Consider the following 15618-nt stretch of genomic DNA (forward strand, 5'->3'; position numbering starts at 1 on the left):
GGCAACAGAGGAAAACAAGAACTGGGAAGAAAAAGGAGACTATTTTAAGTCTTTCAAAATTTCTTAATGACAAAAGCTGTTGCATTTTGAAATTTTCCTGTGAAACACTGAAAAATTTCAAGCCAGTATTCTGCCTGAGATGGTGTATGTGAAAAATATGATTTTTTTTAGACATCCTCTGGCAGGAGAGCCCAGGGTACTGCCCAAATTCCTGCTTGGGCGATTCCATTTTCCTGTCTTAGATCCCTCTGCAAAGACCTGGGATTCTCCTTCATCTCTTCCCTGAAATGTTGAGCAACAGCTGCGTTCTCCCAAGCCTCCCCGGAGATTCCTGCATATACCGTTTGTCAAGCACTTTTGGGTCGTCCCCAAGGAAAGGACCTGCATAAATGTCTCTTGTCATTATTACAGCTCATTTCACTTGGAGCTACAGGAACCGCCTGTTCGGTAACCATTTCCCAGGAGGGACTTACCAGTGTCTCATCTTCTCTTGACAGATCTACGAAGCTCCATTCACTTTAACTGGAGCTCCCGGTGCAGAACCGGAAGAGAAGAGGGTCGTCCTGGAGATTGCTTAATGGAGGGCTGGGATGCTCTGACAGAGGAAACTCTCAAAGGGAGAGCATACCAAATCATTACAGCTTCTTCCAGGTCTATCCTCATTGGCTGTTAGTTACCGCAGAGACTTTGTCACTACAGAATGGTGCGAGATGTGCTTCTGAGACCCACAGGCAGGGATGCTGGATCTAGGGGGTGGCTTGAAGGAATAATGGCAGCTGAATGCCTGGCTTCCATCATATATGGGGTGTTTACTGTTCTGTTCAATGGCTTTCAGGACCCCAAGTCTACAAATTGTTCCACTAGCCCTGCCCACAGGGCATAGAGAACTGACTGGAGCTGTTAAACATCCACCCCTACTAGCGTGGGTTGGGGAGGAGCCCCATTGGCAAAGCCTGGATTATGAGTGTGAAAGACAAAATCTTGTATGGTGGCTGCACTGGAGTCTTTCCAAGGACCATTTCAGTCACCAGAGCTTAATGGTCAAACCATAAAATACCCCAGCCAGCTAAGAGCTCAGGCTGGGGCTATGCTGGGCATTAGGAGGCAGATAATCAATCACCCTGGAAGATGAATGCCACATTTCTGCTACCTGTGACTCAGCAGATGCTCTGGAGCAAGCAGCGAACTGCTCGTTAGATATTTAATAATCATCTCGTGGAGTTTCTTTCTGCTCTACAAACTATTGGTTACTTTGTGGCCGCATTCTATTGGGAAACACCCGATCTGCTTATTGCTGATTTATCCATTCTATAAATGCCAGCAGGAGGGCGTCTGAGACAGAGACCCAGCCACAGCTTCCCCCTCACAACTGCTGCTCACATGGAACCACTTAGAAGAAAAAAATCGCAGTGAGTACAGAGCGTGTAAATAACTCAACACGTCCCCCTCCCGTAACGCTCAGAATTCCAGGCTTTGCAGCAGGGCTGATGCGACCTGGCTTGAGGCCTGTCCACTGCCTCAGTTTACCTTCCATCACTAATCAATGAAACCACAACTGGTGTTTTCACAACAATGCTCCCTGCCCTTCTGGGGGTGGTATGTTACCATAAACACTCAGCACCTTCCAAGTCTCCCCCCGGGTTCAGTTACTCCTCTCAGTTTTCAGTGGGTATCAGCGCCCTCCCTCCAGGCTCAGGGCCCTCCTAGCCAGGGCTTCTCACCCAGCAGGTCCCTCAGCTGAAGTTTATCCCCCAGCAGACTCCTGTTCTTCGCAGGTCCCTCACCTACTCTCTGGACTCTCTCAGCTGCCCTTATATTCCCCAGCAGTCATGTGTTCCCATGACATGACCCCAGGGCTCTTTTCCTTCAGATGAGGAGCAAGATAATCCAGCCCAGGTGAGGATGACCCCCAGCTCCCTTAAAGGGTCAGTTCACCCTGACAGGCTTCAATGGAGCCTCGCCGATTTCCACCAGCAGAGGATCTTAAACATGAAGCTAACCAGCCTATGTCCCTTGCCCCAGGAGAAGGGCAGACACGGGTTTCCTCGCTGACTCCAACAGAGGCAGGATGAGGCTGAAAAGGAATCCATTTGATCTTTTAAAATTCTTTCCATTTAAAATCACCTGCATTTCTAGTGCTAACACTAGGAATAAAGGGTGTTTTCAGGTGCTAACGGCATCCTCTTTGTCACGGAGTGTGGGGGAGTCCGGCCCTGCACCCCTCTTCCTGGGACCCACAGTGACTCTCAGCCAGCCAGTAAAACAGAAGGTTTATTGGACAACAGGATCACAGGTTACAGCAGAGCTTGCAGGCACAGTCAGGACCCCTCCCTCGAGTCCTTCTGGGCTTTCAGGGTGCTTGGATCCTAGCTAGGATACCCTGAATTCCGCCCACACAGCCCCAAGCCCAAACTCAAACTGCTTCCCTCCTGCCACTCCCTTCCTTTGTCCCCTTCCCGGGCAAAGGTGTTGACCTTTCCCCTCCCTTACCTAGCTCAGGTTACAGGCTCTGGCATCGTCCATCCCCTAAAGTCCTCCCCTGCTCTCCCACTCCCCACACAGACAGTCCCTACTGCATCACATCTCTCCCCCCTTCGAGACTGAACTGAGCGGGGTCACTCTGCCCAGTGACCTGGGGAAGTTCAGGGCCCCCTCTCCGGGACAACGCATCCGCTGTCAGGTTGGCACTTCCTTTCACATGGACCACGTCCATGTCATAGTCCTGCAGGAGCAGGCTCCACCTCAGGAGCTTGGCGTTGGCTCCTTTCATCTGGTGCAGCCAGGTCAGGGGAGAGTGGTCGGTGTACACGGTGAAGTGTCGCCCAAAGAGATATGGCTCTAGTTTCTTAAGGGCCCACACCATGGCCAGGCATTCCTTCTCGATGGCCGCGTAGCTTTGTTCCCGGGGTAGCAGCTTCTTACTCAGGTACACGATGGGGTGTCTCTCCCCCTTTTCATCCTCCTGCATTAACACCGCCCCCAGTCCCGTGTCTGAGGCATCGGTGAACACCATAAAGGGTTTGTCAAAATCTGGGTTTGCCAGAACTGGGCCACTAACCAGAGCCTCCTTCAGCACCCGGAAAGCCTCCTGGCACTGCTCAGTCCAGATCACCTTGTCTGGCTTCCCCTTTTTGCACAGTTCAGTGATGGGGCCGGCTATGGCACTAAAGTGGGGCACGAACCTTTGATAGTACCCCGCCATCCCAATAAAGGCCTGGACCTGCTTTTTGGTTTGGGGAGCAGGCCAGTCTCTGATCACCTCCACCTTGGCTGGTTCCGGCTTCAGGCAGCCGCTCCCCACCCGATGGCCCAGGTAAGATACTTCAGCCATCCCCACCTTGCACTTCTCAGCCTTTACTGTTAACCCAGCCTTTCGGAGTCGGTCTAGGACTTGTTTAACCTGGGACAGGTGGTCCTCCCAGGTCTGGCTGAAGATGCAGATGTCGTCAATATACGCAACGGCAAAACTCTCCATCCCCCTCAGTAGCTGATCCACCAGGCGCTGGAAGGTGGCCGGCGCTCCCTTGAGGCCGAAGGGCAGGGTCAGAAACTCATAGAGCCCCAGAGGGGTGATAAAGGCCGATTTCAGCCTGGCATCTGCGTCCAGCGGCACTTGCCAGTAGCCTTTGGTAAGATCCATAGTGGTGAGGTACCGAGCACCTCCTAGCTTGTCTAGGAGCTCGTCAGGCCTGGGCATAGGGTAGGCATCAGATACGGTGATGGCATTGAGCTTTCGATAGTCCACACAGAACCGGATTGACCCATCCTTCTTGGGGACTAGCACCACTGGCGAGGCCCAAGGGCTGGAAGATGGCTGGATCACCCCCAAAGCCAGCATGTCCCTGACCTCTCTTTCAAGATCCTGGGCAGTTTTACCAGTGACCCGAAAAGGGGAGCATCTTATAGGGGCATGTGACCCGGTCTCCACCCGGTGGACAGTCAAATTAGTGCGTCCAGGCTGGTTGGAAAACAGCTGTCGGTACAGATGCAGCACCCCTCTGATCTCAGCGTGCTGGCCCGGGGTCAGTTGATCCGAGAGGGGAATCGCCTCCAGGGGGGAACCAGCTTTTGTCCCAGGGAATAGATCCACTAAGGGGTCATCTCCCTGCCCCTCCCAATGTCCACACACGGCCAACACCACATTCCCCCTGTCATAGTATGGTTTCATCATGTTCACATGGTACACCCGACGGTGATGTGCCCGGTTTGACAGCTCCACCACATAGTTTACCTCATTCAGTTGCTTGATAACCTTGAAGGGCCCTTCCCAGGCGGCCTGGAGTTTGTTTCTCCTCACGGGGATAAGAACCATCACCTGATCCCCGGTGGCGAAGGCACGGGCTCGTGCTGTGCGGTCATACCAGACCTTCTGCCTCCTCTGGGCTCGGGCCAGATTCTCCCTGGCCAGGCCCATGAGCTCGGCCAGTCTTTCCCGGAAGGTGAGGACATACTCCACCACTGACTCTCCCTCGGGAGCGGCCTTCCCCTCCCATTCGTCCCTCATCAGGTCTAGGGGCCCCCTCACCCGCCTTCCGTACAACAGTTCGAAAGGTGAAAACCCGGTAGATTCCTGGGGTACCTCCCTGTACGCAAACAGCAGGTGAGGTAAGTACTTGTCCCAATCTTGCGGATGCTGGTTCATAAATGTTTTTAGCATCATCTTCAGCGTCCCGTTGAACCTTTCTACCAGCCCGTTGGACTGGGGGTGATACGCTGAGGCCCAGTTGTGCTGGACCCCACATTTCTGCCATAAGGACCGGAGCAGGGCCGACATGAAGTTGGACCCCTGGTCCGTTAAGACCTCCTTGGGGAACCCCACCCGGCTGAAAATTGTCAGCAGCGCATCTGCCACTGTGTCTGCTTCGATAGAGGACAAGGCCACCGCCTCGGGGTAGCGAGTGGCAAAATCCACCACCACCAGGATGTATTTCTTCCCTGACCGGGTCGTCTTGCTGAGAGGTCCCACTATGTCCATGGCCACCTTCTGGAAAGGTTCTTCTATGATGGGTAAAGGCCTCAAAGCCGCTTTCCCCTTGTCCCGGGCCTTCCCCACCCTCTGGCAGGGGTCACAGGATTGGCAGTACTGTCGGACATGGGTAAAGACCCCAGGCCAGTAAAAGTTCTGTAGCAGCCTCTGCCTGGTGCGCCGGATTCCCTGGTGCCCTGCGAGAGGGATGTCATGGGCCAGGTACAACAGCTTGTGACGGAACTTCTGGGGAACCACCAGCTGCCTCCTGATCCCCCATGACTCTACTTCCCCTGGGGGAGCCCATTCTCGGTACAGGAACCCCTTCTCCCACAGGAACCTCTCCTTGAAACCTCTCCTCATGGTCTGTACCGCACTAAGGTCAGCCCGGTCCCTGTGCTTCCGCAAGGAGGGATCTTTCTGCAACTCGGCCTGGAACTCAGCAGCTGGGACAGGAATGGGGACCGGCTCTCTCTTGCTGGCTGGGTCTGAGGCCGCAGCCTCTCTGCACCGCGCCCCTGGGCGTTCCCCGCTCCCTGAGTTAGGGTCCTGCACCTCAGGTCGAGTACCTTCCCCGTTGTCGGGGAGCAGTGCCATTTGCCGACTCTGACTACGAGTCACGACCAGGGCACTCTGGGTGTTACTAGGCCAGTCCTCAAGGTCCCCTCCCATTAACACGTCAGTGGGCAAATATTGGTGCACCCCCACAACCTTGGGGCCCTCCTTGGCCCCCCATTTCAGGTGTACCCTTGCCACGGGTACCTTGAATGGGGTCCCGCCCACGCCCATCAGGGTCAGGTAGGTGTCGGGCACCATCCGATCTGAGGCCACCACCTCGGGCCGGGCCAGCGTCACCTCTGCGCCCGTGTCCCAGTACCCAGTGACCTTCCTCCCATCCACTTCCAGGGAAACAATGCACTCTTTCCGGAGGGGCAGCCCCGCGCCCACCCGGTAAACCAAAAACCCGGAACCGGGAGCATCCACAGGTGGTATGTTGCCAACCCCCCTTTCCTGGGAATGTAGCCCCTCCTCCGATTGGGTTTTTACCCAGTCCACCCTCTGTGGGTTGGGTCTGCTTGGTCTGTCCCTGAGCTTGGGGCACTGGGCCCGTATGTGACCTCGTTGGCCACAGCGATAGCAGCCCATTGTCACGGAGTGTGGGGGAGTCCGGCCCTGCACCCCTCTTCCTGGGACCCACAGTGACTCTCAGCCAGCCAGTAAAACAGAAGGTTTATTGGACAACAGGAACACAGGTTACAGCAGAGCTTGCAGGCACAGTCAGGACCCCTCCACCGAGTCCTTCTGGGCTTTCAGGGTGCTTGGATCCTAGCTAGGATCCCCTGAATTCCGCCCACACAGCCCCAAGCCCAAACTCAAACTGCTTCCCTCCTGCCACTCCCTTCCTTTGTCCCCTTCCCGGGCAAAGGTGTTGACCTTTCCCCTCCCTTACCTAGCTCAGGTTACAGGCTCTGGCATCGTCCATCCCCTAAAGTCCTCCCCTGCTCTCCCACTCCCCACACAGACAGTCCCTACTGCATCACACTCTTTCAATAACAGCTCCGTAAAATAGCGACGTGCGAGGGGTGAGATTTGTTCAGTCACCAAGGAGCTGGACAGTATAGAGAAGCTCATTTTAAATGTCTCTGGGAGATTTTTTTTTTTAAATGATGGACTCCCTTCCTGCCATGCTGTGCCTAGGATGACCAGATGTCCTGGTTTTACAGGGACAGTCCTGACATTTGGGACTGTGTCTTATATAGGTGCCGATTATCCCCCATCCTCTGTTCCAGTTTTTCACACTTGCTATCTGGTCACCTTAGTTGTGCCCCAGACACACCAGCAGCAGGCTGGGGCACAGAAACCGGGAGGGGAAAGTGATGGTAACACAGAGCTGACTAGACTCACTGACCAGCCCGACTCAAACAGCAGCAACAGGGACCAGAAAGGAGCATGATGCTCTGTGTGGATCCATGATCCTGGGAGCCCTTAAGGCCCCACAGAACAACAGACATTTTCCTGACACTGTCCCTTTAAACTCTTATTTCCCTCCCCCACCTAGAAAGAAGCGAACGCAGAGAAGCTCTTACCATGGGCATCTCGGTAATAGGCGTGAGTGACACTGCGGAACCTCTCCTGCCCCGCGGTGTCCCAGATCTGAAAAGGGCAAAGACAGGACACCATCAGACAATGCTAGATGCTCAAACCAGCCCAGGCTGCTCTAAGAGCCGGGAGGATACACCGGGCTCCTTTGGTTTCCTTTTAAAGATGTTTCGTTTCTTTTAAGTTTAAAATGAATTAAGGGGGAGGGGCTGGATGGAGCTGATCCGAGGACTCCAGAGAAGTAATAGAATGAGGATTTTGGAAGTCTCCTGCTTAGTCAAATGTTAGAAGGGACCTGCAGTCCCCAAATCATCCCTGCCCCAGTGTGCTATCAAGATGGCAGCTTCTGATTGCACTGCTAACTATTGTTTTAATTCTACTATAACGTTACTCCTTTTGACTCAAGTGGTTAGCCAAAAATGTTGGTGTCCTGTGGGTCGGTCCAGTTAGAAATTATGACTGCACATCCTTTGTAAAGAAACAGGATTGCATCCAAGGAGCACCTGATTCGAAGTCCTGTTTCTGTGAACGCAGCAGGAATCAAGCAACTGGAGACCATGTCTTTGCTCATTGCTCCAAGCCTCTTTTAGACAACACTCTGCCCAAAAGCGCTCTCTCCACTTTTCTCAGTGCCACAGTCCCAGTGTGACTGCTCTTGGCTTTTCTGCCTCTTATCACTCAGCTTCTCTGGTCTTTCTGATGCTTTCTCAGACACATGTGCCTTCACAAAACAATAGCCAGTGAACCCCCTTTGCCCAAGTGCCTTTTCTGTGGGTGGTGACATGGGCCTGTGTATGTGGTTGAGATTGTTATTGTTTCAGCTACCTGGTAACTTAATTGTTTCTTACCACTCTATTCAGTGAAGGGCTGTGGTCACACCCAACCCATAATAGTATGGAAGCCACTTTTTCAGAGATTTGTTCTTTGTACTTAGTGATCAGAATCTCTTTCCTTTCAGCCCATCTCCCTTTGCAGATCTAGCCAGTTAGTTCTATTAGTTATTAGCTCTTTGCTAGGTGTTGGCCACAGGCAGGTTCTGGTTCACTCATGCTATCACCACAAGCTACTTGTTCCATGTCTCCATCCCTCCAAGAGAAGCACCGTGGAAAATGGTTCACTCAGCTCCTGATGGCTTCATGTCCTGCCAGGCCACGTACCACAGGCTGAAGTGACTCATAGCTGGGAGTTCAGCAGTCTGCTCACATGTGAGCAACACCAGCTGTCGAAGCGACAGAGGAAGCATTGCGGGTTTCAGCAACGAAGGGAGAAAAATTAAGACCCAACCAGATATGCTTTCAAAAAATAAATATAAAATCCAGTGCCAATGCGCACTCCTGAGAAAATGACTTTAACGTTTCATTTCAACAACAATTCATAGTCTGATGTATTTGCACATGATTAATTTGCAACAAGGGGATGTTTGTAGGGATAAGAATAGAAAAAGCGACAAGCACAATAAATATTTAAGAGGCGCATCACCATTCTTCAGCATGTCTGAATACAGAAATGATGGCATTTGACAAATGGCCTACAATGCCTCCATAATCGAAAATCTATTTGCTGGATGGATTTGTGGGGACCTACTAATTGAATTTAGCAGTTTTTAATGCAGTGATGTGTTCATGCAGAAACACACAATCCTGCTGGGGGAAAGGAGAGCTAATGTTATTAGTTAGCTTCCGGCACAGAGATCACAGAAGACAGCCAGACCTTGAAGCATTCCAGCAGCTCAGATTCTTTAGAACTGAAAATGTTGAGTTGAGGTATCATAGGGCTGGGATGGAGCAGGGGACCAGGTAACAGTGTCTTTCACCATAGAGTCTTTCACTTTGAGGGTCTTGTCTGCACCAGGAATTAGTCTGGATTTCAGTTATCATAATGCACTGCCATTGTAGATAAGGAAAGACATGATCTAGAGCAGTAGAGCCCTGGTTTCTATTCTGTTCTATATAGGTTCTTATACCAAAAGCTTATCACCATAACATCTGAGCATCTTCCAGTAGTGTATTAAGCAACATGACTACACATCTGTCACCTGTTGTTTGTTCTCCCTGGGGGAGAGGTGGGTACAATGAACTGTCTTGTTCTGGTAGAGTTTTAAGGTAGGCTTTTTGTTTTTAAATATACAAGTTCAAGTCGGGATCGCCTCTAGCAGTTTCAGTTGTGGCTTTCCTTGTCTGCATGGGTGAATTAAATCAGTAGCTGAAAGCAAGGCTCATTCCAAGCATAGACAAGATCCAAGTAACTGGTTTGAATCGGGGCTGTGTCCAATCAGAATTCATTCTCACCCAGTTGCAGTTCAGTCACCAACGTGAAAGGAGCTGCTGGGTTTGGACCAGTGTCCCCAGCACAAGAATAACCAGCAGGGAGGTCAAGGACCATGGAGACTCGCCTCCCCTCCCTTCCCCAAGGAACCCTTCACAATCAGGCTTGAGGGGCATTAGCATGGAAGGCAAGGGAAGCTTGCACTGCAGCCAGCTACGCTGTACTTGTTTAATGGCGCACAGAGGCCTGTCTCCAGAGCTGCCGCTCAGCAGTGCTGAGGGAAATTCCCACTAAAGCTATTATAAAGATAAAGAAACAGGTATATAGACACGGAGAGGAACTAATGCAAATCAGAACTGCCAAAGCTATTCCGCGAACTGCTGCTCCCCAGCGTGTGGCTGAGCCTTTGTTTGGTGTTAGATATTGCTGATTTCATTACCCTGCAGCACGTTTGAAAGTCGCTTGCAGACGGGAGAGAGCACTTTGGTACCTTCCTTACAGATTCCCTGGGGAGACCATATGTTGGGGAACCGAGTTAAGAAAGCCCAACAGATACAAAAGTCAACTTGCTGGGAATTCTTCAGCCTGAGCAGATCTGAATTCAGCCCCACTACATGACTTCAGAGGTCTGCAATGTCCTTCTCCGCCAGCATACTTGTGATTGACTGATGGTCTCCTGGTCTATGCTGTGGTGGCGACAACAGAGGCCTAACTAGCCCCAAGTAGAGTGGTATTATCACCTCCTGTGACTTGCATGCTATGCCTCTGTTAATGCAACCTACAAATACATTTGCTTTTTTTGCAACAGCATCACATTGCAGACTCATGTTGAGGTTCTGATCCACAACTCCTAGATCCTTCTCAGCCGTGCTGCCAAGCCAATTATCTCCCATTCTCTATTTATGCATTAGGTTTTTCTAAGTGCAGCACCTTACATTTGCCTTTGTTGAATTCCATTTTGTTGTCTATAGCCCAGGTCTCCAATGTATCAAAATCCCTCTGAATTTTAGCTCTATCCTCCGAAATGTTATCAACACCCCCAGCTTAGTGTCATCCGCAAATGTGATCAGTGTGTTCTCTAGTCCTATATCCAGGTAATTAATAAAGATGTTTAACAACCCAAACAAGCTTCCTTTCACATAAACCCAACCCAAACTAATGTGCAGAAGGGGTTTCATGAAGCCCTCAATCAACCCTGGGTATTCATAGGGTTCTAGTTACCATAGCCAGCAGCACTAGTCCCACAGCCAACAAGCTGACATGGACGAGGTCAGGTTCACGCAGAGCAGACGAACACGGGGTCAGGGACTTACCTGCAGCTTTACCTTCACTGCATCCACATTTAAGACTTTATTCTGAAAGAGAGAACAGAAGAATGATGAAAAAAATGTATCCTCTGTACAAAACAGATTTAGACAGAGTTACGACAGCAGTGGATTTACCTCATCTTGTTTTGTTGCACTGACATTTTATTAGTTTGTACAGAACTGGCCAACAAATACTTCAGATTTTCCTGGGTAACTGTCACATCTCCGTATTGTGTTGACTAAGAACAGCCGCCTTTCAGTTATGCAGCCCCTTTCATCCAAAGCACTTTATCAACTAATGCCTGGAGAGAGATCGCTGCAGCCAGTGCTGGAGAAGAACACAGCAATGGTTTAGCAGTGTACGTCAACCCCACACAATAATGTAGAGAGAACTTTAGGGAGGCAGAATGTAATTGTTCAGTGTAGAAGTTAGCAGGGCAGTGGGGTTACTGACCCTTATGAAGGCCGTCAGCAGTCAGGACCTTGATTTTTTAACCCCTCTGAAAGAAAGACTGTTTCTGGCAGCACATTCTGCGAGTTGGTTCTGGGTTCTCAGCCACCGGCCCATTGCTCTCACACCTCTGCTTCCCCATCTACAAAAGGGAGATCATACCAAACTTCTTTGCAGGAGGGATTAAGTCATTACACATTCCTCCGGTGCCTTGTGTGCTAGAGAACACGTGCTAGAGGGCATTCAAAGCACACCAGCAAATACATCTGCATTACACCGGCTTTCAGCCAACACAGGGCTGTCGGATTTGATTCTCAGTAAGGTCCTTGCAGCCACAACAGGAAGTTTTTCTTCCATTCCTGGTAAGCCTGCCCCAGCACTGCCTCTACAGCACAGTCCATGGTGTTAACGCATAATATTAAACGCAAGGCTACAAACAAGGTCACGACCGTCAGAGGCTGCATGTTCTTTGCTGGGGTGTTGCATTGGGGGAAGATACAGAGATGTGTCAATTTAGCTGCTGAAGTGGGCACAAATGAGACGTGTCAGTGAAAACAGTCCGTAAGAGTTACAGTTGGTATGGCAACACACATCTTTTCAGCTTCTCTGTGTGTATATAGATCTTCCTACAGTATTTTCCACCGCATGCATCTGATGAAGTGGGTTTTAGCCCACGAAAGCTTATGCCCAAATAAATCTGCTAGTCTCTAAGGTGCCCCAAGCCCTCCTCATTCCTTTTACTCCATAAGTACAGGCACAGGACACCTTCAGACGTTTGGTCACAGGAGAGACTGGCATAACCTTGTCAGACCTGCAGCCGTGATGTCCTAGTGACCATCTGTCATAACTTTCCTACTCAGATCTGAACCTTAGAGTTCAGAACATGAGAAGCTAGCATGAAACCTCCAAACTTAATTACCAGCTTGGATCTGATATCGCTGCCACCAGCCAGAATTCCAGTGTCTGGCTCACTCTGGTCTCCCCAAAACCTTCCCTGGGAAACCCCAAGACTCAGATGCCCTGAGTCTCACCACCAAGGGAAATAACCCACTTCCCTTCCCCCTCTTTACCTCCTCCTAGATTTGCCCGCCCTGGGTTCCCTAGGAGATTCCCTGCTTCAAGTCCTTGAAACACAAATACCGAGAGATCAAATCTCTCTCTCCCCTCACCCAGAGGGTATGCAAAGTCAGGCTTTGTAAATCTAACACAATGAGATTTTCCCCCTCCCTTCGTTTCTTAGCCTTAACCAGTGAAAAACACTTAAACAGGTCTTAAAAAGAAAGCTTTATATAAAAAGAAAGAAAAAGACATAAAATTGGTCTCTGTATCAAGGTGACAATATACAGGGTCAATTGCTTAAAAGGAAAAATGAATAAACAGCCTTATCCGAACAGAATACAATTTAACACATTCCAGCAATTACACACATGTAAATACAAAAAACACAATATAAACCTATTGTCTTACTATCCTTGTACTTACAACTTGGAAACAGAAGATTAGAAAGCCTAGAGATAGAAAGATCACTCTCAGAGCCGAGAGGGTCACCGAACCAAGACAAAGAACAAAGAACTCACACCCAAACTTCCCTCCACCCAGATCTGAAAAAGTCTTGTTTCCTGATTGGTCCTCTGGTCAGGTGTTTCAGGTCACTTTTTGTTAACCCTTTACAGGTAAAAGAACATTAACCCTTAGCTATCTGTTTATGACACCATCTGAGGAGCAGTGTCAATCATGAGTCTCCCCTCAAGTCATTGGCCAGGAATCCAAAGACTTCAGCACCTGCCTTTAAAGAACAGGAGAGATTGGACGGCTAGTCCCAAAGGCTAGGCCTGCACGGGCATCCTGGAGGTGAACTCCTCCTGTCCTATAGATCATGGATGCTCTCTCCATGCCCAAAGAAGGGGTACGGTGGTGCCTTGGCAATGGATGCATTAGAAACCTGTCATTAGAACAAATCCATGTCCTTAGTATGGTGGTGAGGGTCCTCAGTCTACAGAACCTAGCATGCCATGAGGCCTGGCTGCTCAAATCAAGACACAGCACTGCACCCTGGATTTTGGAGTCTCTGCGGGTCACCATCTCTGTAGTTAAGATGACAGTAGGTGCAGAGTGCACTGTGCAGCTAATGGCTACATATAAGCTATGTCGGGTCTGTATAGACAGTGCTAGGCCCTGCTCCCTCTCTCACTGCCTTGGGAGTGTTCTGACCCACACCTTGCACTGCAGGCAGACACGGCCTCCGTCTTCCTCTGCCATAGAGTGAGATCTGCAACTCGCCCAGCCCTGCTCAGAATGTGCCTCCACGACGCAAAAGCCTGGCAGAGCTCATCAGCACTTCCCCCATGGAACAGACCCATCTTAGGAGCTATTCCAAAGTCATGTCCAGCTCCCAGTGTAGGGAGGTCTCTTAGTTATGATTAGGAAACTTGACAGACGTGTCAGAAGCGACACAGTCACTCTTGGGATATTCGTACTGCAACAGGAGAATAAATATGAAAAATGATCGTTTTCCACCCGAATCCAGGCACTTTCCTTCAGCAGCAGGGACATGCATGCATCGGAGAGGAAACCAACCCCAGCTCCGTGCCAGTCTTGGGCACCTACAGACAAACCCAACCAGCCTACTGGCAGCCGCTAAAGCAGACGGGCACGTTGTCGAGACAGATTAATTCTGACCATCCCCTTTGAAGAGGCTTTGCAGCAGGACGCAAGCGCCTATCCCTGGGGATGTCTCATAGCAGCAGGCACTTTGCACCACCCATAAGGAAAAGGGAAACGAGTGCGACTCCAGCTGCAGCTTCCCTGACCACAAGTTAGCAAAATGCAGCTGAAATCCAGTGGCAGCTTGGGGCGCTGCTGCTCTGGAGAGGCTCCCCAGGACTGCTGGGATGGAAGTTGCCTAAAGTGTGACCACACGCAGCTGCTCGACTTTAACCGTGCCGCTGTTGCCCCCCAAATAAAATGTTGCTTTGATGGGCTCAGAGGCCTCCATTTCCAACCTGCCCATTTGGTCCCACTCTCTAGGGCTCTGGAAATTAACTGGTGATTTCCTCCCTGACAGCCCTTCTCAAAGCTGCCACAGCCCCCCTCACCCCCCGTGACCAGAGATACCAATGCCACCTGGCTTTGCACATCTTGAGGGGCACTAGCTGGCAGGCAGAGGACACTGGAGAGGGTGCAAATCAGGGGCGACGTCTTTGGAGTAGAGCCACTTAAAAGAGGTCAGAGCCAGCCCATTGGCTTGAGGGGCTGGAGGGTTGGCCTGACCTCGCCCTTGGAAAGTTCTCAGCGAGGTATGGATGGACTGTCAGCTCTCCACCCTCCCCTCGACTGTGGGTTGGGGGGAAGTTGGTAAATCCTATGGCCCTTCAGGTGGCTCTTTCCCACAAGCACTGTAGAGAGAGAGACTATTTTCAAGTGATTCCTCATCATTATTTGGACAAGGAGTCTGCAGGGGGCTATAACTGGAAGCATGGGTTTCACTGCTTAAGGCTGTGATTACAGACCTGTCTACCTAGAGTGATGCTACTCTGTATTTGCACTGAGCTAGCGCCTACAGCCCCCGCCCCGTCGGGCTAGGTGACACACAAACATTTCACAAACGAGACTCGTGTTCCTACAGTTCTCTTTTACTCATGCTGCCCTTGTGTATACGCATCTCCAGCTCCTCTCAATATGACCCCCACCTGGTGGGGCAATGCTAGCGAAAGTTTGCTCATAAGTTTAGTGACCCCCTTCAAGGAGCAAGGCCCATCCCAGAGTTTGAAAATTCCCACCTTCAAACCAAAGCCCTCCAGAGACAGCACTAGTGTCTGTTTCTGGGTGTCACAGCAGCAGGGACTGGCAGACAGGCTGAACCCAGAGGATCATTTGTGTCTAATGCCGACCGGGGGATTCTGACAGGCCCTCATCTGATTCTTTCTTAAAATAGATGGATATCCTGGGAGGCATGGAGGTCTGAATACAAGTGAAAACATCCCTTCGTATCCATCTCCGACACCTAGCAGAGCTCTTAAAAACCTAGCAACTGCCATTTCAGAACAGCCAGACGGTCCATCAAGCCTGCCCTCTCCCCGAGTTTTACCAGAGTAGACTGACACCTGCTAGTTCAAAATCCCAAGCCCTAGTATCTCACTTTCCATTGTGCCAAAGCAGACCAATGGTCCAACTAGCCCAGGAACCTGCATCCAACAGCGACCAATGACAAATGCTTTGGAGAACGATATCAACGATCTACAATGCACTAACTGTGCACCATATGGGAGAAGGAATTTCTCCCTGATTCCAGCTGCTGATCAACGTCTGCCCTGAAGCATGAGAATGGGGAGTCCTGGGAACGGCTCTCCTAGCTGCAGGCGTTATTTCTTATTCATAAGTGCTCAGCACTTGTTTAAAAACTTCCTCCCTTATATAAAAATCACCCGTGGAAACAATGTATATTGTGGTGCAGCTGGAAGATCATTTTCAATGTGAATGTCTACTGCAAGGTACATACTTGGCAATTTAAACTCCAGTATCACTGGTGC

At 50.5% G+C, this 15618-nt stretch overlaps 1 protein-coding gene across 1 annotated transcript in view; it reads right to left on the reverse strand.

The window, feature by feature from the left end:
* Positions 1-15618, reverse strand: part of RAB26 (RAB26, member RAS oncogene family) — a 233785-nt gene that overhangs the window by 68909 nt on the left and 149258 nt on the right. Inside the window, exons 3-4 of the mRNA XM_050968623.1 lie at positions 10645-10686; positions 7054-7120 (exon numbers count right to left, since the gene is read on the reverse strand). Coding sequence (XP_050824580.1) covers positions 7054-7120; positions 10645-10686 — 109 coding nt within the window. The remainder of the gene's footprint in view (positions 1-7053; positions 7121-10644; positions 10687-15618) is intronic.

The sequence above is a fragment of the Gopherus flavomarginatus genome, chromosome 9, assembly GCF_025201925.1.
Source record: "Gopherus flavomarginatus isolate rGopFla2 chromosome 9, rGopFla2.mat.asm, whole genome shotgun sequence".
NCBI lineage: Eukaryota > Metazoa > Chordata > Testudines > Testudinidae > Gopherus > Gopherus flavomarginatus.